Consider the following 24,903-nt stretch of genomic DNA (forward strand, 5'->3'; position numbering starts at 1 on the left):
TTTTTAGTATCTCTACCATCTCTTTACTTTTTTCCCCCATTGCTATTATTTCCCGCCATAGATATCCCTTTTTAATTCTGCCTCTGTCCTCTGTGTTTATGAGGCACCATCTGTTTGTCTCTAGGTCTGAGTACATGAACATTCTTTCTAACCTAAGTCCTTCCTGCTAACTACTTATGTAATCTGGAGGGATGAGGTGCAAAGGGAGATGGAAGGCAGATTCAGGAGAGAGGGGACACGTATGAATGGGCTGATTCATGCTGATGTATAGCAAAGACCATCACAATATTGTAAAGCAATTGTCCTCCATTTAAAATAAATAAGTAAAAATTTAAAATATTTCTGTTCTTTCATTTTTAATGTTTATTTACTTATTTTATTTATGTATTTGGCTGTGTTGGGTCTCAGTTGTGCCATGCAGGATCTTTTGCTGTGGCATGCTCAGGCTCTGTAGCCTTGTGGGCTCAGTTGCCCTGTGGCATGTGGCATCCCAGTTCCCTGACCAGGTATCCAGCCTGACTCCCATGCTTGGAAGGAGAATTCTTAACCACTGGACCACCAGGAAAATCCCACTGCTTATGTAATCTTGAGTAGATCATTTAACCTCCCTGAGCCACTGCATTCTGTGCTAGTTAGAGTAAGTAGTTCTAGGACCACCACAGACAAACACAGGATCTCAGTAGTTTCACATAGAGGATGTTTACTTCAGCTTCTCATAAAGCCCGATGTGGGTTGACTGACCTCCCTTCATCTTGAAACTACATCATCTGGTGAGTAAGAGAGGGATAGAGAAGGCTTGCTTCTACTAACAAGTCAATTAATCAGTTACATGGCCTCAACCTAAATGCATATAAGACTGAGGAGTAAAAGAGAATCTACACTTATGGTTTTGTTGAGCACTAAAATGATGTGTAAAATGATCCCTTAAAACAGGGATTGGCTAACAATTTCTCTAAAGAAACAGATAGTAAATATTTTAGGTGTTGTGGATAATATGGCCTCTGTTAAAACCACTCAAATCTATCATTGCCGTGTTGAGAGAAGTTGTTGCTGCTACTGCTACTGCTGCTAAGTCGCTTCAGTTGTGTCCGACTCTGTGCGACCCCATAGACGGCAGCCCAACAGGCTCCGCCGTCCCTGGAATTTTCCAGGCAAGAACACTGGAGTGGGTTGCCATTTCCTTCTCCAATGCATGAAAGTGAAAAGTGAAAGTAAAGTTGCTCAGTCGTGTCCGACTCCCAGCAACCCCATGGACTGCAGCCCACCAGGCTCCTCTGCCCATGAGATTTTCCAGGCAAGAGTACTGGAGTGGGTTGCCATTGCCTTCTCCAGAGACAAGTTGTAGACAATAGTGAATGGGTGAACATAGTTGTATTCCAATAAAACTATATTTTCATTATCAGGAGACAGGCCAGATTTGGGCCACAGGCCATAGTTTGCTGATCCCCTTCTTAGAGCATGACTAACATAACGATTCTCATTTTCCATCACCTCAGATACTCAGGGAACTTTGGGCAATGGTTCCTCACTACCTCAATGTTCTTTAAGCTGACTCATGATAACTATAGATAGTTCTGAATAACCAAATAAGAATGAGATCAGATGATCACTGATTTCTTCCCTTTGGAATTTCCATTAGCTTCTCTCCTTTCCTCTTGATATGTTATTTGAAGATTGAAGCTAGGCTACGGTGAAATCACAGTACTCTGCTCAAAGAAAGAAAGAAAGGGAAATATCATGTAGATTTGCATAATCATATAGATTAAGAAGTCTATACTGAGTCCCGAGAGCATACAGGCATCAATGCAGTTCACTTCAGTTGCTCAATTGTGTCCGACTCTCTGCAACCCCATAGACTATAGCATGCCAGGCTTCCCTGTCTATCACCAACTCCAGGAGCCTACTCAAACTTATGTCCATTGCGTTGGTGATGCCAACCAACCTTCTCATCCTCTGTCGTCCCCTTCTCCTCCTGTCTTCAATCTTTCCCAGCATTAGGGTCTTTTCCAATGAGTCGGTTCTTTGAATCAGGTGGCCAAAGTATTGGAGTTTTATCTTCAGCATCAGTCCTTCCAATGAATATTCAGGACTGATTTCCTTTAGGATGGACTGGTTGGATCTCCTTGCAGTCCAAGGGACCCTCAAGAGTCTTCTCCAACACTACAGATCAAAAGCATCAATTCTTCGGCACTCATCTTTCTTTATAGTTCAACTCTCACATCCATACATGACTACTGGAAAAACCATAGTTTTGACTAGATGAATCTTTGTTGGTAAATTAATGTCTCTGCTTTTTTATTTGTTGTCTAGGTTAATCATAGCTTTTCTTCCAAGGAGCAAGCATCTTTTAATTTCATGGCTGCAGTCACCATCTGCTGTGATTTTGGAGCCTAAGAAAAAAGTCTCTCACTATTTCCATTCTTTCCCCATCTATTTGCCATGAAGTGCTGGGGCCAGATGCCATGATCTTAGTTTTCTGAATGTTGAGCTTTAAGCCAACTTTTTCACTCTCCTCTTTCACTTTCATCAAGAGGCTCTTTAGTTCTTTTTCACTTTCTGCCATAGAGTGGTGCCATCTGCATATCTGAGGTTATTGATATTTCTCCTGGCAATCTTGATTCCAACTGTGCTTCATCCAGCTTGGTGTTTCTCATGATGTACTCTTCATAAAAGTGAAATAAGCAGGGTGACAATATACAGCCTTGACGTACTCCTTTTCCTATTTGGAACCAGTCTGTTGTTCCATGTCCAATTCTAACTGTTGCTTCTTGACCTGCATACAGATTTCTCAAGAGACAGGTAAGGTGGTCTGGTATTCCCATCTCTTTCAGAATTTTCCACAGTTTATTGTGATCCACACAGTCAAAGGCTTTGGCATAGTCAATAAAGAAAATTAGATGTTTTTCTGGAACTCTCTTGCTTTTTTGATGATCCAGCAGATGTTGGCAATTTGATCTCTAGTTCCTCTGCTTTTTCTAAATCCAGCTTGAACATCTGGAAGTTCATGGTTCAAGTACTGTTGAAGCCTGGCTTGGAGAATTTTGAGCATTACTTGTTAATGTGTGAGATGAGTACAATTGTGCAGTAGTCTGAACATTGCTTGGCATTGCCTTTCTTTGGAATTGGAATGAAAACTGACCTTTTCCAGTCCTGTGGCCACTGCTGAGTACATCTTGTGTAATTCTGCTACAGGAGTGTATGCATTTATATTTCCCACAAAAACCTTATCTTTTGGCATCTACCCAGTCAAAAAATATATGAGTCACCCTAGACTCCTCCCTGAAAATCAGCTTTCACATCCAATCAGATGCCAAGATCTAAAGAACTAACCTCCTTAGTATCTCCTAAAAACATCTGTGATCTGCAACACTACTGCAACTGCTTTACCTCAGGACCCCATTATGTCTTGGCTCAATTCAATACCCTTGTAGTCTCTCTTCCTCAGATTCTCCCCTTACCTGTTCATTCTTTAAACTGCTAAAATGATTTTATTGAAATTCAAACCCAGCTATGAAACTCTCTTGCTTAGAAATCATCCATTGGTTTCTTAGAATAGTCAGATGAAAGACCAAACTCCTTAATATGGCATTAGAGCCCTTCATGATTTGTCCCCTGAAACATCCAGTATCTCACAGCTTGAACCCACTTGCTGTCATCACATACTCTGCTCTACAGCCATAATGAACCTTTTGCAGTTTGCACTTTTCCTCTTCCCATCCTCATTTGTTTTCCTACCACCTCTACTTTCCCTGATGGCTCAGCTAGTAAAGAATTTGCCCTCACTTTGGGAGACCTGGATTTGATCCCTGGGTTAGGAAGATCCCCTGGAGAAGGGAAAGGCTACCCACTCCACTATTCTGGCCTGAAAATTCCATAGACTGTATAGTCCATGGGGTTGCAAAGAGTCGGACAGGACTGAGCAACTTTCACTTTCACTCACTTTCAACAAGATTCAAGTCAGCCATCAATTACCTGCTTGCAGAAGCTTTTCCTAATTGTATCCTAATTGTGTCTCTAAAGTAGAGGTTCACCTTTTACATCTTGTGTCCACTTCTCATGATGCTTATCGCTGTACTATGCAGTACTGACACACAATCCTTGGATTGCTGATTTATTCCCTCATTCACCATCCCTCTTCCCACTTCAAGTCTGTAATCACCCAGAGAAGAGGGACAATGGCTTCCTCATCTTATTCGTATCATACTGCTTGCCAAGGTATCCACAATTTAGTATACACTTAGCAAATACTTGTAGAATAAATTAGTAGAGAAGGCAATGGCACCCCACTCCAGTATTCTTGCCTGGAAAATCCCACGGACGGAGGAGCCTGGTGGGCTGCAGTCCATGGGGTCGCTGAGGGTTGGACACAACTGAGCGACTTCACTTTCACTTTTCACTTTCATGCACTGGAGAAGGAAATGGCAACCTACTCCAGTGTTGTTGCCTGGAGAATCCCAGGGATGGGGGAGCCTGGTAGGCTGCTGTCTATGGGGTCACACAGAGTCGGACACAACTGAAACGACTTAGCAGCAGCAGCAGCGGTAGAATAAATTAATGCAGAAAAATAGTTTATTTTCTTGCTTGATTGTATAACAAATTGTACTTCTAGTGGATTTAAAACTTTGGGTGGTCAAGGTTCAGAAACATGTATTTCAGAAACATTTATAAGTAAAGGAGTCATACACATCAGTTGGCTTTATCCTTATAATGTTTATGAGAGGGTACATCATATAAATTTGGTTTGCTGCCTTTATACAAAGTGAAACAAAAATAAAATACAACACAATGAGACAAAACCATGATAATGACATACCTGTGTTTCTATTGGAGCCAGGGTCATATCCATGTTTTTAATTGCAGTTATATAGTCTAGTAGGAAGAACATTGAAAGTGAATTGAGATTTAGTAGCCCCAAGGACAGACATTTCATGAGAAATCAAGCCTGACATTGAACACCAGTCTTTCATACTTCAAAAGCAACTGAGTCCTATGTGGGTATTAATTTGAATTGCATTACTGAGTTCATGTGTCATAATAATACATAACTTACACTCATATAACAATATTTATGCCTCTTAACAATTCCTATAAAAATATTGCAAGGGTGAAAGTATAAAGCATGTTATAATTTGAACACCTTAAGTAAAAAAAAACTCTGTAAAACACATTTTCAATATCATCAGATATTTTAGATTATAGACTAAGTAATGTCTGCTTTTCAAAAAACATGATGAGCTGGAAGAGAAATGGTAACATGAATATTTTGCAGGAAAATAATTGTGGAGTTCAGTGATAAAATTAGCAAGTATTTGAGGGCAGTGTAAGTGTTACTAAGCCAAAAGTGTATTGCACTTTTTGTACTTTGCAGAAAGTTAAGTACAATAAACTTTATTTTAAAGAGATTGTATTTAATCTCTTATTATTGTAAGATTGTTAATATTTCATTAACATTGATAATATGAATAAAACATAATAAGACTTAAATTAGGAAATGTGCACAATCCTGAGAGCCAAAAAGACTGCGGTTTTTCTGAAGGGTGATGTTAGAACCTCTGCTAGGCGAGAAAAAAAATGTGAATATAATTAAAATTGTGGGAAAAAAAACCCAGAAAACTGCTATAGGGAACAATCCATTACTGACAAAAGATTATATCTGCTGTTACTCCATGATTTTACCATTTATGTTTAAATTGACTTTTTCTTTTTGCTATTTGGGGATTAATTTAAATCCTTAAAAAAGAAATCAAAGTTCACTATAAATACAAGCAGATTCTTAGATCCTAGAAAATGTTCTATACAAATTTACTTCGTTTTAATGATGAAATTGGAGCATATGATACTTGGGGACAATATCAAATGTTCCCAGTTCCTTGGACTATATAGAAAATTAAAAATGGAACTGCCTTAATTATGCTTCCATATTGTAAGGATCCTTTTATTTCTTTAGTAGACTCTATATTCTCAGGGTCTGCCAAATGCAGGATCCTTTATAAATGTTAGCTGAATGAAAGGTGACTCAGAATTGCAACTTTCTGAATTGATCATTAAGAGAAATTCTGAGCACTGTATTTTTGCAGTCTTCTGGAGAAATCTAACAAAAAAGTCTAAATTATTTTATCAACTATGCCATGACATTTTTTCATTAAACATTTTTTTTATTATTGAATTAAGGGACTTTTTAATGTTTCTCTGTAAAACACAACTATATTTTATGTGTAAAAAACAGACAGTGTAATGGAAAAAATGCACTTAGATTAAACTGATGGGGAATTGGGCTGAAGATGAGCATGATCATATTAATGCTTGTATCATGCTCATTTATTTTAGCCTAAACAACGAACATCTATTGTGTCTTCTCTGGATTTTCATCGAATGAATCACAACCAAGAATATTTTGAAATCAACACATCTACAGGGTGTACAAGCTTTACTTCCAACCCTCCAGTTAGTCCACTCACCTCTTCTGCAGCAACCACAGAAGTCAAGAACAAGGAAACTGGCGATACAGGTAAAGCCGTTCATTTTATGCAGCTATATTTTTGAGTTTTTAAAACCAAAGCCTTTATGAGTTAGAGGAATTAAGAGGAATCTTCATACAAATCTCATTGTGTTTTTTGTTCATGACTTCATGCCAAGACTTTAAAGGCACCATCCAAAATGTGTGGAATAATGTAATCATCAGCATATTTTCAGGTCTGACCTTTAAACAGAACCAAAATCTAACCTTTTAAAACTAGGAATGGTTTTGAAAAGCATGTTGTTATGGTTTCCAAATGTATTATGTCACCTACATGTCACATCAAAAATTTTAGAATAGACTGATATTTAGTAATAATGTGGAAGGACAATGCTGATTTGTTTTATATTGAAAGGTAAAACTTTGAATTTCACAAAGTAAAATGTTTAAGGTTTATCTACTTTGAAAAATAGCATTTCGTTATCCTACTCATAGGTGGTTTTGTTATATGTTATATTTAAGAATCTGCATATAAAGGTATTATCGCATGGTGCATACTGAAGTAGAACAACTTTCTGAGTCAGTTCTGTCACTGATTTGCTAGATACTTTCCGTCAAATTATTTAACTTCTCTGATCTTTGATTTGCTCCTCTGGAAAGGGGAGATAATATCTACTCTTTGGGCAGTTTTAGTAATAAATGAGCTGACTTATGTGAAGCGTTTTGGAAACTATGGAACAATATTTTTTTTAGTACTGTCATTATTGTTTAATATTATTTTTTTATTCTTAAATACTATTATTGTATGAAATCTATAGTCATTTTAAGAAAAGAAGAGCCAGCTATACATCTGTACTCATGCTTAAATGGCTGACCTTTTCTTGAATTAAAAGCATGATCTAAATTAATGGATAAATCTACTGTTTATTTTATAAATGATTGCATGCACAAAAAAATTAATCATTATAAAAATGTCAAGTGTTAATAGAACAAAGACTAATACATAACCTCACAAACAAATTGCCTGCTGCAAAGCACTTTTAATAAGTGGACCAATGAATTTATTATTATATAAAAGAGAACCATTTCAAAAGTAGCCTGAACTATAGTTAAAACTTCCTACTTGTTAGGCAGTATATTATGTAATCTAAGTATCAACTTGAGAATCATCAGGAAAAGGTGGTAAAGAGGGTCTACCTTTGGAGGTAGACAGACTTAGATGATATGAATGGGTTAGCATTTAACTAGAAAGATCAGTTCAGTTCTGTCGCTCAGTCATGTCTTACTCTTTGTGACCCCATGGACTGCAGCACGCCAGGCTTCCATGTCCATCACCAACACCGGGAGCTTGCTCAAACCCATGTCCATCGAGTCAGTGATACCATCCAACCATCTCACCATAGTACTAATATGTAGAAAGATCACCAAAGTATTAATATGTAGCAAATAGATTCAAGATGAGGTGAGATTGGAGGTAGGAAGCAACAGTGCCATCAGCAATGGAAAATATAAATGGATTTGAGAAACACGAGGAAAGAGTAATCAACAGGTCATGGCAACTGATCAGAGGTGTGATGGTGAGGAAGAGTTCAGGAAAAGCCCTAAAATTTCTTGCTTAAGCAGATTAGTCAAATCTTACTGCCATTCTTTGAAACATGGAATTTTTTAGGTAAGACGGAAGAGAGGGATGGGTCATGTAGGACCTAATATATGTCATTTTAAGGACTTTGGATTTCACTCAGAGTGAAACTGGGAGTCAGTTCAGGCTCTTTCAGGAGAGTGACATGATGTAACTTCTATTTTATAAGAATTGCATCAACTCTTGTGTTGAGAATGGACTGAAGAAGGAGGATAAGTGTGGAAGCAAGGCCAGTAGGGGGCTATTGTAGCATTCCAGTAAGATGAGAGAGGAAGTCAGCCCAGGTCAAAGGTGAAGCAGTGGAGCTGGAGAGAAATTGACGGATGTTGGACATATTTTTTTAAGGTAAAGCCTGTGGGATTTTATGATAGAGTAGATGTAGTATATGAAAAAAAGAGAAGAATTAAGGAAAACTGCAATGTTTTTGTCCTAAACAATTGTAAGCATGATTTTTAATGTCATCCGACATGAGAGAGGTCCTGGGAAGAAGAGATGTGGTGAACAGGTAAAAATATCAAGAGTTCACTTTTTTTAATTTGAAGTATAGTTGATTTACAGTGTTGTGTTAATTTCTGCTATATAGCAAAGTGATTCAGTTATACATGTATGCACATTTAAAAAATATATGTGTTCTATTATGATTTGTCATAGTCTATTGAATATAGTTCTCTATGTATACTGTAGGACCTTGTTGTTTATCTATTCTATATATGAGAGCGTATGTCTACTAACCTTAACCTCTTACTCCATCCCTTCCCCAAATCCTTCCCCCTTGGCAAACGCATGACTGTTCTCTAAATCCATGACTCTGTCTCTGTTTCAGTAGATAGCTTCATTTGTGTCATATTTTAGATTCCACATATAAATTTTATCATCTGATAATTTTCTTTCTTATTTACTTCACTTCGTATATAATCTCTAGTTGCATCCATGTTGCTGCAAATGTCATTATTTCATTATTTTTATGGCTAAATAGTATTCTGTTCAGAGAAGGCGATGGCACCCCACTCCAGTACTCTTGCCTGGAAAATCCCATGGACGGAGGAGCCCGGTAGGCTGCAGTCCATGGGGTCACTCAGAGTCGGACAAGACTGAGCAACTTCACTTTCACTTTTCGCCTTCATGCATTGGAGAAAGAAATGGCAACCCACTCCAGTGTTCTTGCCTGGAGAATCCCAGGGACAGGGGAGCCTGGTGGGCTGCTGTCTATGGGGTTGCACAGAGTCGGACACGACTGAAGTGACTTAGCAGCAGTATTCTGTTGTATATATGTACCACATCTTCTTTATCTGTTCATCTGTTGGTGGACATTTAGGTGGTTTCCATGTTTTGACTATTGTGAATAGTGTTCTATGGACATAGGTTTGCATGTATCTTTTAAAATTAGAGTTTTCTCTGGATATATGCCCAGGAGTGGGATTGCTAGATCATATGGTAGCTCTATTTTTAGCTTTCTGAGAAACCTCCATACTGTTCTCCATAGTGTCCGTACAAGCTGCATTCCCACCAACAGTGTAGGAGGTTCCCTTTTCTACCAGGAGTTCATTTTAAGTAATATCTACCTGTTAGATATCTGAATAGATGTGTCATGTAGGCAGCTGAATGTTCACATTGTCTTTGAAGACAAAGACTATGAATATCATCATTGTATACATGATATGGAGTGAATGTACATAGAAGATCAAAACCTGAGCTTGATGAAAGAGATGATAAAAGGCAACAACAGCTAAGGAGTCTGAGGAGGGACAAGGTGGAGGAAATCTGGTGAGTGTTGGAGAAAATGAAACCAAAGTTGTGACTCTTTGACCTTTGGAAGGATGGAGTTGGTATTCTTACGACGAAAGCTTAGTTATGGATAAGAAACGCTATTGGATATCCAAGTAGGTAAGTTGAGTACATAGTTAAGACTGCTTTTTCAGTAGGGTAGGACACAGAGGGAGGAAGCTATGAGATAATTTTATGTTTATTGAAAGTAAAGAGTATTGGTCAAAAAATGTTGACAGTGTCTTAGCCCATAGTGAATGACCTATGAGTGCCGAGTTCCTCAGTGAAGTTGTCAGGGACAGGTGTGTTGTATATTATTGGGGGAAAAGAAACTGACACTCACCAGTAAATAAAACATACTTCCTCTTTATGAAAAGTTATTTCCAGAAAGCGCTGCATATATGAAAATTTTCTGTGAGCTGGCACCTTTGAGTCCCTGCTAAAGACATTACCTACCCTGGGTAACTAATTATCTCTAGTTCTGTTAGTAGTTTCAAACTATCACCTCTTACTGGATAAAATTGATGGAAAAAATCTAAAAAGAGTAAGTGGAAAAGTGTTCCTTTCCAAATGGGAGAAATAACAAAAGCTTTTAAGTACACCGCAGCATAGGATGCTTTTCTGCAAGGGAGAAGAAACGTTTGAGGAGAACTAAAATTAGAATGAAGAAAGTGGTGTGGACCTTTTGTGCTGCTCAGGGATTGCCAGAGAGGCAAACGAAACCCTTCCTTTTAATTAGCTCACACTGACTGGAAATAGAACTCCTGAAACTGAGTTAATCTTACTCCAGCAGCCACTGGACACAAGCAGCTGAGGAAATCTCTGAAGCATGAAGGCCAAACGTGGGCTGCTGAGATGGTCTTTGAGCTCCAAGCTGAGGTTCAGGATGGGCTGATATGGAGGAAGGATTAAGGGTTAGTGAGAATAATGGGAAATTACATCTTTGAGGCTTATTGCCTTAGAATGTGCATTATACAAAGTATCTGAATTTTGCTTGTTAAATTCAGTGCTTTAAGTAGACCAGGATTTTAGGTAGCCAAAAGAAAAAACATTTTTATATCAAATGTCATATATGTTTAATAATAAATATTATTATTAAATATTTAATATCATAATAAATATAACAATAAACATTATTGTTTATTAGTTCAATATATTGATTTATCATACTTATATTACTGTATTAATTTATATTATTATAATTTATTAATAATAAATTTATTGCTTATTAATTTAATAAATATAATAATAAATAATATTATTAAATATTTATATCCTTAGTTCTTGATAATTCATGAAGTGCCCCTCATATGCTTTCATTTTCCTGTTTCCCATCTAATATCACATGACTTTTTCTCCAGTGCCTTTCTGTGCACATTGCACATCACACAGAAGGCAGAGGTAGGTTAGCAGATGCTTGACAAAGAAATAAAATATTGACTTTTACAGTATTAAAAAATATGAAAATATATAATTAGCTGTTGGAGTAAAGTGGTTTAGTGCATACAATCAGTGGTTGGAGTAAAGTGGTTTAGTGCATACAATCAGCTGTTGGAGTAAAGTGGTTTAGTGCAATAACAAATTAGCAGATGCTTGACAAAGAAATAAAATATTGACTTTTACAGTATTAAAAATATAAAAATATATAATTAGCTGTTGGAGTAAAGTGGTTTAGTGCATACAATCAGCTGTTGGAGTAAAGTGGTTTAGTGCAATAACAAATTAGCAGATGCTTGACAAAGAAATAAAATATTGACTTTTACAGTATTAAAAATATAAAAATATATAATTAGCTGTTGGAGTAAAGTGGTTTAGTGCATACAATCAGCTGTTGGAGTAAAGTGGTTTAGTGCAATAACAAATTATTGTTATTCTAGGTGAAAATAGTTGAAATGAGACTATCAGTTTATTGGGGCAGCATAAAATGAATACCTGCACTAGGTACATTGCATCATGAGAAAGTTCAGGGCACTGGGAGAGTACCTAAGAAGGTGAATGATCTCATCTGGGGTCTGCAAAGCTTTGCCATGGGAGAGTTGGGCTCTGAGAGGCAAACAGGGCCTAACTAGGCCAAGATCATGAGGGAAGATTGCTCTTCAAAGAAGGAATAGAATATTTAAAAAATAACCCTGTGGTAAAAAACAGAAACCAACATAATTCTATAAAGCCATAATCCTTCAATTAAATAAATAAATATATTTAAAATTAAAAAAATTAACATGAAACTACAGGTCCCAGAGAAAGGGGAGATGTGGCAGGAGCTGAGCCTTCAGAGGGAGTAGAAGGCCCATGGTTCAGGGCTTCCTTGTAGGCTATTTTCTGGACTTTTATTTTTAACCTAAGAGCATAAGAGACCTAAGAGCAATGAGAAGGTGTTGGTGGAGAGAAGTGATCCAATTTGCATCTTACTATCTATGTTGCTACTGTTTTTTTTGTGAACCTGAAACAAGGTCATCCTTGGAGAATAACCAGTGAAGGCAAAAATTAAACAAGGAAATGTTTGAGTTAGCTTTTGCTCAAATTCTTTACAAAAGGGTAGCATAAGTGGCCTGTGGGCAGCACTGGAGGAGAGATAGTAGGCTAGTAGGCTTGAGCATCCTTTCTGGTATACCTGTGGCCTTCAAGTGATGAATTTAAGCCAAGATCATTCTGGCCAGGGCTAGCTCTTATTGGCTGGCTCAGCTGAGTTCATCTCTCGCTGGTAAGGTGGACCCTCTAAGTCTGTGTGTCTGCCATCTGTCCACCCAAGGTTCTGGGGCAATTCTCCATTTGCCAAGCTGGCCCTATGGCAACCCGCTTGGCTCTCAGCCCAGCTGCTTCTGAGACCACAGGAAATTTGGGTCTCATTTGTAACTTAGGAAAATAATGAGGACTCAGAAAAATTTATCCTCAGGGACTCACTAGTCCATCCTGTGTATGTGGAGCTACTAAGTTCTGTCAGATGTGGCCACACCCAGAATCCAGATGAGATTTGGAGTACAGGTCCCTCTTTCCTTGTAATACCTATTTATTACACTCCAGCCTCTACAGGCCAAGCCCAGAAAGGGAACTATAGGATACACAGGTAGAGATATTTTCTTATCTCCCTGTCTCAACAGCCCTTCCTCTTCTGAAGAAGGCTTCCCATTTGCTTATATTATTATAATAGTTCTTTAGACCTAACTCTGATTGACCTACCTCTGATTATTCTAAAGTGGGAGTCTGACTTTTAAGTCTCTTGCCTTCCTAAAGCACCTCCCCCTACCTGAAGGCATAAGTCTCCAGTATAGGTGTGGGAGCAGAGAGGTTTCCAATGGAATACAGTATAAGAATGGAAATATATTAATACCTTCTTTGAGAAATACTATCCCTAATACCTTACCCAGCACAACTAAATGAAAGGTACATGAACATTGTTGTTGCTGTTGTTTAGTCGCTAAGTCGTGTCTGATTCTTTTGTGACCCCGTGGACTGTAGTCCCCTAGGCTCCCCTGTCCATAGGATTCTCCAGGCAAGAATTCTGGAGTGGATTGCCATTTCCTTCTCCAGGTGATCTTCCTGACCCAGAGATCAAACCTGTGTCTCCTGGATTGGCAGGTAGATTCTTTGCCACTGGGCCACGAGGATCATGCTTAATTAATGTAGCTTCAGAAATACTTAATAAATGTGGACATTATATTGCTGTTATTACAGTCTAGGCAGTAAGTAGAACCTAGACTAAGAATTCAGTACAGACACAGAACAACCAAGTGCTAGGAGTCCAGCCAGGCAACCAGAATCGTAAATCCAGAGTTGCTTGGAACAAGCAGGTCAACATGCTGATGAGCAGAGTTAGAATTTTTGTTTATTCTGTGCCTCAGTTTTATGTGTCCTGGGGCGGAAGGGCAGGGAAAGCTGCAAGTTGTGTCACTACTGGGGATACCTAAACTTCTACAAGTGCTAATTCATCCAGGATTACAGCAGAGGTAAGAAAGCAAGTGTTTCAGAGAGTTTTGTGTTGAAAATCTTTTTTTAACAATTTAATGTTTATTAACTTAATCTTATTTTGCATTACCTTCTGCTAATTCATGTGAAAACCTAACTGCTTTGTTAGCTAGAGTTTTCTTTGTGATTCAAATTCGGTGCTGCATATATCTTCTCTCTAATTATCTTGTCTACTTTAGTTGGCTTGATAGTTTTTTTCTCCTGATTTTCTTTACCAGACTGTTTATATTTTTTGAAAAATTTCCTGCTATCAGTTATATTTGTGTGATATATGTGTGATTATTGTATCTAAAAGTAAAACAGTAGGAGAAAAGCAGGCAGTAGCTTTTTTAATAAAGGGGAATTTCCAGGTCTGTGCTATGGAGAAATCTCCTCTCTACCCTTGTTAAAAACAGTTTCCAAACTGCTGAACCTTTTTCTCTATTCCCATCTTGATCTCTACAGTCTACTTTTGGGAGAGCATTTCCCCCTTTTTTCTCTGCACCTGTCTATGTTGGCTGGTGCTTTGTGTATCCATGTGGACCCCAGCCTTTTTAACACAGACTTCTCTCATGCATATGGCGAGTGAGCCAGCCCATAGCAAAACTTGTTCCAGATATCCTCCTGCGTAACTTACTACCTACTTAACTGACCAGTTGTTTCTTGCCTACCTAGCTCTAGGCTCTCGTGATTTGAACTCTTCTAATTGACTCTTGGCATCTGTGATAAGCAGAATTCTATGATGGCCCCATGGTTCTCACCTCCATGCTTCTGTATCTGTACACTTTTGTGATGCCCCTCCTTTGAGAGTGTGTGGGACCTGTAACTTGCTATTGTACTCGCCAGTGGCAAAGATGATGAAGTATCACTTTCAGAGGCATAATATGTTTTATGGCAAAGGTGAAGGGATTTGAAAGATGACATTCAGGTCCTGATCATTTTAAGTTACTCAAAAGGGATGTATCTTTGGTGGGCTTGAACTAATCAGGTGATTCCTTTAAGAAGGAGTCCATGCTGTGTGCTAAGTCGCTTCAGTTGTGTCCAATCCCAAGGACTGTAGCCCTCCAGGCTGCTCTGTCCAAGGGAATTTCCAGGCAGGAATACTAGAGTGGGTTGCTATTTCCTTTGCCAGGAGATCTTCCCGACCCAGGGATCAAACCCATGTCTCCTGCATCTCCTGCAGTGGCAGACTCCTTCCACCCGAAGGAGTCTAGAGGTTAGTAACTTGAAGGAGCATCTTTTCTGTCCACTACTGGCTTTAGAGAAGTCAGTCACCATGAGCACTGCAACTGCACCTTGAGCCTCAGATAAGATCACAGCTCTGGCCAACACCCGGATTGTAGCCTGGTGAGGCCCTGTGCAGAGGATCCAGCTAAGCTCTGCCCAGACTCCTAATTCCTGTAAACTGTGAGATAACAGATGTATATTGTTGTAAGCCATTGTTTGCTGTGATTCATTATGCAGAGAGAGAAAATGAATGCAATTTCCAGTGTTCCCTTGATTTGGGAGCAAGAGAGACTCTCTCCATCTGCTTGGTCTCAAGAAACCCGCCCCCTCCCCCCGCCTTCCCTTGCCTCCCCCTGCCCGGGGTCGTCACTAGATCCTTGCTCTCTTGTATGATTAGAGACATGACTAAAAGTGAAGAATTTGAAAACTGAATCCTTTATTAAAGTCTATCCTGAAGCCCAGCTCAATTAATTATCCACCATATCATTTTTCCCCAAAATTATACTTTTTATTTTAACAGGCACTAAGTTGTAAACTTAAAATTCTAATAGTGAAATGTTAAGACAAAAGCCAGAGAGTAGGAGACTCTTAGGGATCATGAAATCCCCCTATTATTGATGCTTCTCAACCAGCCACCTTCTCCAGGATTTGGCTTATTCTCAAAGCTGGCAGAGTTAATTTTCTCAACATTTATCTGATTATGCCACTCCACTGTTTAAGAACCTCTTATCTCTTGTCACCATCCATATCACAATGTCCAAAAGATTTACTTTGCCCAATGAGGTCCTTGATAATTTGGCTGTAACTTTCTACTTACTTCTAACCTAATATACTGGATGGGCTTCCCAGGTGGCTTAGTGGTAAAGAATTCATCTGGACTGCAGGAGATGTGGATTTGATCCCTGGGTCAAGAAGATCCCCTGGAGGAAGGCATGGGAACCTACTCCAGTATTCTTGCCTGGAGAATCCCATGGACAGAGGAGCCTGGTGGGCTAGAGTCCATCGGGTCATGCAGAGTCAGACATGACTGAAACTATTTAGCACACACACACATGCACACAATATACTGGGTACTTGTAAGAATACTGTTCTTAGAGTTCCTGGTTCTTGATTCATAGTGTACTCTTCAGTCAGCTTGGAATGCCTTCTCACCTAATCCACCTGGTAAACTTGTATGGTATTTGGCTAAGGGTAGCCACCTTTGTGAAGCCTTCTCTAATTTCAACAGTTCTTTCATCTGTGTGCCTCCTTAGCATGCTTCACACACCTCTACTACTGGATATTTATATAAAAGTACTTGTGTTCATGCCTGTGAGCTCCTTAAATGCAAGGACCATGTGTCAGATAAGGTGTATCCCCAATGCTTCTCGTAGTGACTTACAATAGATGCTCACTAAATGATAAATAATTGAATAACTGGATAAATATTTTCTTTTTTGGAATTCTACCACCTAATATGTGTCTATTTCTACCTATACAATAGGGTCAGACCAGCTTTTCTCTTAACTACATTTCTTTCGTCTGAGCCATGGAGCCCACCTTTCATTTCATTGGTTATTTCATTAAAATGCCTCAGAGAGAAATGCCATTTTTATTGTAAGTTTTTATTCTGTAATATATCTGATTTCACAGATGAAAAGATGGCAGTTATTTACATTTGAAGACTATTAATTTTCCTTAGAAAGTAGCTGACCTGTCATTGCCAGAATAATTATTATCACTCTAGAAAGCAGTCTGACAATGTGTGCTAATTTCTAATTTCCTTCCTTTTTTTATTTTAATAGACCAATTTCTAAAGCTTCATTTTTAAAACAACAGCAAAAACTTTAGTGAGCCCTCTTTTTTCACAAAGTCAAAGTAATATATAGTATGGGTTATTTTTTCTTTCCTCAAACTGACTTTTTCTTTACCCTGCTTTTCCTAGTCTCTGCATTAGCCATATGTGAGGTTGAGAATATTGTGTTAGGACCTGGAGCCTTAAAGAAGATGAGAACTGTCAACATGTCCAGAATCCGATATGCAAAATGACCGCCACTGACAGAATTCTAAGCTCTAGCAAACAGTTCACAGAAGCTAGAGTAAACTTGCATTTATATGTGTGTGTGAATTTTCCCTGGCATAGTTCTTTCTACTTAGAAAAACTAGTAGAGTAAGGAGGAAAACAACTTTGCTGCAGAGAAGCACGATTTATTCCGCAGTCAAAGATGTAATGTTTGCACTGGCCTCCATTTTAGAACTGAAACATGTCTATTGTATGTCTGTGTTCTATTTATTAACTCAGATAATCAAGAGTGACTATGTGAAGCTAATAATAGATTGTAGATTTCCTTCTGGAAAACACATAGCACACATGGAAGGAAGCATTATTAACTAAACAAATCTCTCAGTTCCTAACAATTAGCATTTTGACAAGCTGTTGTCATAGATGAAGAACTTAGATCATATATTGCATAACTTCAAAGTAGTTTTTACATTTCTTCTTGATTTGACTACTAAGTAAATGTAAGGAAACCTTCAGCTCCATTTTAGTTCCCTTAGCACATTTCCTAGGCCATAGATACGCTGTAGGCTATACTTCTGCAACTGGATTTTGTTTCTACTATTAATTATAATCCTCTGGAACAGGGTAACATTACAACAAATAATATGCCAAGTCCTCTAAACTAAGTAGTTTGTTATTTACAAACAGTACAGTTACTCCCTGAGGTTGCCTGCCATGTAGAAAATTAAAACTAGAAAATCACATTCAAAGTTAGCCTGAACCATTTTCACATACCTTATATTTTATATATTCCCTTTCAGGCAATTATTAGCTATTCCTAATATTCTTTAATATATTTATCTAAAACTAGATACTTAGTATTTTATAATATCTGGTGTCATATGTATACTATCTAAGAAACCTCACACATATGAGCTATTGTGATTCAGGCCTTTGTTATTGGTTGGTTATACATGTAAATCTATATATAAACACCAAACAAAAATTATCTATATTATTACATTTATTAATAATACTAGATAAAGAATATTTCTTCATTCATTTAGCAAATACTCATTTAGTACTTGGACAAACTCCAGGAGATGGTGAGGGACAGGGAGGCCTGGTGTATTGCAGTCCATGGGGTTGCAAAGAGTCACACACGAATGGCCAACTGAACAACAAAAACATTTAGCACTTATGAAGCACTAATACCCAGGCAAAATACTGAGTGAACAATAATGGAAAGACATGACCCCGTCTCAAAACATTGTGCTAAGCAAAAAACTGCAGTCTAACACTATTACATCATTACAATATGAATCTAGAGTTGAGAGCATATAAATCTGCTTGGGACAGTGAGGTAATGCTTGTCCTATGACTTGAAGAATTTATCAAATGGATATTGAAGAAATATAGTGAGGAAGGAAAGGAGCACAGAAAGCAGAGCCTTTGGAACTAGATAAATCTGGATGTAAGTCCTTGTTTTGCCACTTATTGTGATCTTTAGGTAAACAATAACCTTTCAGAGACTCTTTCATTTCTTTTGAGATAATGCAGATGGCCATACCTAACATAAGACTTTGCACATGGTAGGCACTCCATAAGTATTATCCCCTCTCACCAACTTTGAGCCTCATAACAACTGTATAGATAGAACTGATGGTATTATCAACATTTAAAAGCTGAGGAAAGTAGGTTCATGGTTCATAAGGAAACTTGCTTAAGGTCCCACAACTAGAAAGTTAGTGGCAGAGTAAGGCCTAGAACCTAGGTCTCCTGACAAAACTTTTTCCATTATGCTGGAACAAGGATTCTAGCTTATAAAAATGCTAATCATTAGAAACTGAAAGATTTGTTTAGTTAATGCTTCCTTTCATGTGTGCAGTGTACTACCTATGCATTTAATTTTGATAAACATTTCTTGAACTTCTACTCAGTATCAGACATGTTACTGTGCACAGATAATACAGTGAAGAACAAATAATACTTCCTTTATTCAGCTGAGTCCATCAGAGAAGCTGACTTCATACCAACAACTTCAATAAATAAATGAGTGTCATGCACTGGGACATTAGGTTCTCTGGAATGTGTGGCAAGAAGACGTATTCTAATCTAGGAGGTCTGGGAAGTGCTGTGTGGGGAAGTAATATTTTTGTTAAGACCTAGGGAGTAAGCAGGAGTTATCTGGACAGAGAGGAGAGAACATTTTTCCAAACAGTGGGAGGTTTGGCAAAGATGTAAATGACAACATGGTTATGTTCAAGGGACTGAAACTGACCCAGAATGCAGGATCACAGAGCCTGAGTGAAAGAATGGCCAGGGGTGACTCTGTAGAGTTTGGCAGAGATTAGGTAGTAAGGGGCCATACAAGCCATCTTAAAGAATCTGGATTTTATTCAAGGGACAAAAGGTATTGCAGTTTCTACACTACATAAAAAGTCTGGCCAGTAGGGAAATAGGGTCTGAAAACTGACTTGTTCTGTGTTCATCCCAGAAAGAGGAGGGTTACTACATTTTTTCCCAAATTTCTTACAAATGCTTGTATATGCTTGCTGAGGTCCTAGTGGGAAAACAATCCTGAAGTTTTAAACAGTAGAGTGATAGCTGATTTGCATCTCTCCATGTTCATTCTAGCTGTGCTATAGCTACTCTTAGAAACTGGGTGACACAATAATTCAAAATGGGCATGAGTGAGTCAGTGGCGGCTTAGATTAGGGCTTGTATCTGTGGAGGTGAAAAAAAGTGAGATGCTTAAGATCTAGACATTAAAAGCGTTTGTGATTGGTTATAGAAGTTAGAAGAGAAGGGTATGGGAGGTGACAAGGATACTCTTCACTCTCCTGGCTTCAGCAGGAAACAGTAGGAGTCTTGGGTACAAAATCTAAGACTTTAATGTTGAGAGAAAGCTACTGGAGTCATTACATGGTGGGAAGATGTCAAAATCAACTGGAATAGAGGACACAATAAAAGCCTTTAAAAGTCCTTCGGGGCCTGCAGGCATGACGTTACACTTAAGGTAATGAAAATTCTTTCTTCTTTCCTTGCTGGAGAAGCTGTATCCCTTTCATATTTTCATTTTACTTCATAGGCTGTTGTACATTTCCATTTGGCTAAATTTGTTCTACAGGGACATTAGTTGTTACCTGACTTTAGTTTTAATTTAAAAGGGAAAAAAACACTGTAATTATGAAGAAGATTTGGCATGTGGGCACCTGATTCATTTCCCTGGGTGGCACCATGACTCACCCTCATTAAAGTAGTTTTGCTTCGAGATGCCTGATGCCTTATCGGTTTTGAATTTTCTCTGCCCTGTGTGTGAACAATAAGAAGTTTCTCTCATGGGTCATACACAGCTCTTCATCTCTACCATGAGTCAGATGTTTTGCATTTCAAAACATTATCCTGCCTACAATTTCCCTCTTTATAAATTATGCAGGAAACTTCTACCAACAACAGATTCTCATTTACTGACTTTTTAGATTTGTATCTGTAAAACATGTTCTGGTTGTGCTATAATTTAGTGAACAGTTTTATGGCCAACAATAAGGTACTGTTTTATTTGTTTTATCACCATTGTCTAAACATCAAGGTGCCACATTAGATAAAAAACACAATCATCTGTAAGTAAATTCAAGCACTGGTGATTAAGTCACATGAAAAGCTCTCTCTTGATTCTTTGTCTGTCTGTAGTTACAGTAGGTTTCCTCCCTTTAACATTCAACCTCCTAGAAAGAGTTGTCTATACCTCCTGGATTCATTTTCTCATCTCTTTATCACTTCCCCCAAACTACTCTAATATTAAGCTGAAATCTCCTCCAAGACTATTTCTTCCTAAAGATGGTGGATAAAGTGTTGATCAAGATTAAGATTTCATTTGATCAATCTGCTACACTTAATCTATGAAGCACTCTTTGCATGGGGCTCTGTGATACCACACTCTCCTGGTCTTCCTTCTACCTCTCTCATGTCCATCTTGGTCTCCCTTTGGGAGACCTACTCCTAGAAGGCCACTATTCTTCAAGGTTCTAAACTAGGTTCTTTTATCCTCTTACTCTAAGGATTGCCTCTGGATCATCTCAGCCACTTTATATGGCTCTATTGCTTAAACGTGAGCTGATGTTCCTCAAAGTTTATCTCTAGGCCACAGTGGAGTTCCAAATCTCTAAATTCATCTTTCTCCTTAACCTCTCCACTTAGATGTCCCCTGGGTATTATAAAGATCATCATATCTGTTGACCTGTAATTTCCCAGGGCTTCCACAAAAGGTACCACAAACTGGGCGGCATAAAACAGTAGAATTTTATTCTCTTATAGTTCCATCTGCTAGAAATTTGAAATCAAGGTGTCAGTGGTCCACTCTACTCTTGAAGGCTCTTGGGAAGATTCCTTAGGCACATCAGCTTCCAGGAGTTCCCTGGCTTAAGGCAGCATGACCATAATCTCTGTCCTCAACTTCTCATGGCTTTCTTCTCCATTTCTATGTCCTTTCTTCTTCCTATAAACACACCAGTCATTGGATTGGAGGTCCATACTCATTGCCTTTATTTGTTTTGTTTTTACGGGCTTCCCTGATAGCTCAGTTGGTAAAGAATCCACCTGCAATGCAGAAGACCTGGGTTCGATCCCTGGGTTGGGAAGATCCCCTGGAGAAGAGAAATGCTACCCACTCCAGTATTCTGGCCTGGAGTTTTGTTTTTACTGTATCATAGGTTCATGGTGGTGGTGGTGGTGGTGGTGGTGGTTTAGTCAGTAAGTCGTGTCCGACTCTTGCGACCCCATGGACTGTAGCCTGCCAGGCTTCTCTGTCCATAGGATTCTTCAGGCAAGAATACGGGAGTGGGTTGCCTATTCCTTCTCCAGGGGAATTCCTAACCCAAGAATTGAACCTGGTCCATGATGATAGAGATTATGGCTTTCTACCGTAATCCTTGGCACTTAGTACAATGTCTGTAAATGAATTGTTGCCTAATAAATATTTGTTTAGGAGAAGGATGAAGAAAAGAAGCAAATGAATTAATCAGCAAGAACTAATTTGAAAAATGATAAGCAAGCTAAAGTAAATTTAGTTGTGAATTTTAAAAATGTGGTCAAATGTAATTTTTTCTAATCAATATATTAACAAAATGAGAATCAATCAAACCTTACATTTTAAGCTCATGTAAAACCTTCTTCTATAGTCCTGCAAAACTCCATGGTTCTCATAGGTGCTGGAAAATACACTTGTATTTCTCATTGTTTATTTTATACTGGGGTTCATTCCAGCCCTTCTTTATTAATGAAAATGTTCCTGCTTTTGTTGATACTATAGGATGTCATTGTTGTTGTTCAGTCACTCAGTCATATCTGACTCTTTGCCAGCCCCATCAACGGCAGTATGCCAGACTTCCCTGTCCTTCATCATCTCCCAGAGTTTGCTCAAACTCATGTCCATTGAGTTGGTGATGCCATCAAACCATCTCATCCTCTGTTGTCCCCTTCTCCTCCTGCCTTTTAATCTTCCCCACCATCAGGGTCTTTTCCAGTGAGTCGGCTCTTCAGATTAGGTGGCCAAAGTATTGGAGCTTCAGCTTCAGTATCAGTCCTTCCAATGAGTACTCAGGTTTGATTTCCTTTAGGAATGACTGGTTTGATCTCCTTGCAGTCCAAGAGTCTTCAACACCACAGTTCAAAATCACCAATTCTTTGGTGCTCAGCCTTCTTTATCGTCTAACTCTCACATCTGTACATGATTACTGGAAACACCATAGCTTTGACTAGACAGATCTTTGTCAGTAAAGTAATGTCTCTGCTTTTTAATACATTGTCTAGGTTTGTCATCTTCGTTTTCTGAATGTTGAGATTTAAGCCAACTTTTTCACTCTCCTCTTTCACTTTCATCAAGACGCTTTTTAGTTCCTCTTCACTTTCTGCCATAAGGGTGGTGTCATCTGCATATCTGAGGTTATTGATATTTCTCCTGGCAATCTTGATTTCAGCTTGTGTTCTTCCAGCCCACTGTTTCTCATGATGTACTCTGCATATAAGCTAAATAAGCAGGGTGACAATATACAGCCTTGACGTACACCTTGTCCTATTTGGAACCAGTCTGTTGCTCCATGTCCAGTTCTAAGTGTTGCTTCCTGACCTGAATATAGGTTTCTCAAGAGGCAGGTCAGGTGGTCTGGTATTCCCATCTCTTTCAGAATTTTCCACAGTTTATTGTGACCCACACAGTCACAGGCTTTGGCATAGTCAATAAAGCAGAAATAGATGTTTTTCTGGAACTCTCTTGCTTTTTCGATGATCCAGCAGATGTTGGCAATTTGATCTCTGGTTCCTCTGCCTTTTATAAAACCAGCTTGAACATCTGGAAGTTCACAGTTCACGTATTGCTGAAGCCTGGCTTAGAGAATTTTGAGCATTACTTTACTAGCGTGTGAGATGAGTGCAATTGTGTGGTAGTTTGAGCATTCTTTGGCATTGCCTTTCTTTGGGATTGGAATGAAAACTGACCTTTTCCAGTCCTGTGGCCACTGCTGAGTTTTCCAAATTTGCTGGCATATTCAATGCAACACTTTCACAGCATCATCTTTCAGGATTTGAAATAGCTCAACTGGATTTCCATCACCTCCACTAGCTTTGTTCATAGTGATGCTTTCTAAGGCCCACTTGACTTCACATTCCAGGATTTCTGGCTCTAGGTCAGTAAATACACCATCATGATGATCTTTTTTGTACAGTTCTTCTGTGTATTCCTGCCACCTCTTCTTAATATCTTCTGCTTCTGTTAGGTCCATACCATTTCTGTCCTTTATCGAGCCCATCTTTGCATGAAATGTTCCTTTGGTATCTCTAATTTTCTTGAAGAGATCTCTAGTGTTTCCCATTCTGTTGTTTTTTCTTTTTTTTTTTTTTTTTTTGCATTAATTGCTGCATTCAGAAAACGAAGATCATGGCATCTGGTCCCATCACTTCATGGGAAATAGATGGCAAAACAGTGGAAACAGTGTCAGACTTTTGGTGGGGGGGCTCCAAAATCACTGCAGATGGTGACTACAGCCATGAAATTAAAAGACGCTTACTCCTTGGGAGAAAAGTTATGACCAACCTAGACAGCATATTGAAAAGCAGAGACATTACTTTGCCAAGAAAGGTCCGTCTGGTCAAGGCTATGGTTTTTCCAGTGGTCATGTATGGATGTGAGAGTTGGACTGTGAAGAAAGCTGAGCGCTGAAGAATTGATGCTTTTGAACTGTGGTGTTGGAGAAAACTCTTGAGAGTCCCTTGGACTGCGAGGTGATCCAACCAGTCCATTCTGAAGGAGATCACCCCTCGGATTTCTTTGGAAGGACTGATGCTAAAGCTGAAACTCCAATACTTTGGCCACCTCATGTGAAGAGTTGACTCATTGGAAAAGACTCTGATGCTGGGAGGGATTGGGGGTAGGAGGAGAAGGAGATGACAGAGGATGAGATGGCTTGATGGCATCACTGACTCGATGGACGTGAGTCTGAGTGAACTGCGGGAGTTGGTGATGGACAGGGAGGCCTGGCATGCCGTGATTCATGGGGTCGCAAAGAGTCGAACACGACTGAGCGACTGAACTGAACTGAACTGAACTAGTTTTGTCATAGCTTTCCTTCCAAGGAGCAAGCGTCTTTTAATTTCATGGCTGCAGTTACCGTCCACAATGATTTTGGAGTCCAAGAAAATAAAGTCTGTTACTGTTTCTGTTATTTCCCCAGCTATTTGCCATGAAGTGATGGGACTGGATGCCATGATCTTAGTTTTTTGAATGTTGAGTTTTAAGCCAGCTTTTCCACTCTCCTCTTTCACTTTCATCAAGAGATTCTTTAGTTCCTCTTCACTTTTAGCCCTAAGGATGGTATCATCTGCATTGGTGAGGTTATT

General features: G+C 38.8%; 1 protein-coding gene across 5 annotated transcripts in view; it reads left to right on the forward strand.

Moving 5' to 3' along the window:
* Positions 1–24,903, forward strand: part of ANKS1B (ankyrin repeat and sterile alpha motif domain containing 1B) — a 1,156,394-nt gene that overhangs the window by 474,218 nt on the left and 657,273 nt on the right. For all 5 annotated transcript variants that reach the window (XM_070370293.1, XM_070370295.1, XM_070370296.1 and 2 more), the window contains exon 12: positions 6,328–6,508. In XM_070370293.1, the coding sequence (XP_070226394.1) occupies positions 6,328–6,508 (181 nt within the window). The remainder of the gene's footprint in view (positions 1–6,327; positions 6,509–24,903) is intronic.

Source organism: Bos mutus, chromosome 5 (assembly GCF_027580195.1).
Source record: "Bos mutus isolate GX-2022 chromosome 5, NWIPB_WYAK_1.1, whole genome shotgun sequence".
In the NCBI taxonomy this organism is placed as follows: Eukaryota; Metazoa; Chordata; class Mammalia; order Artiodactyla; family Bovidae; genus Bos; species Bos mutus.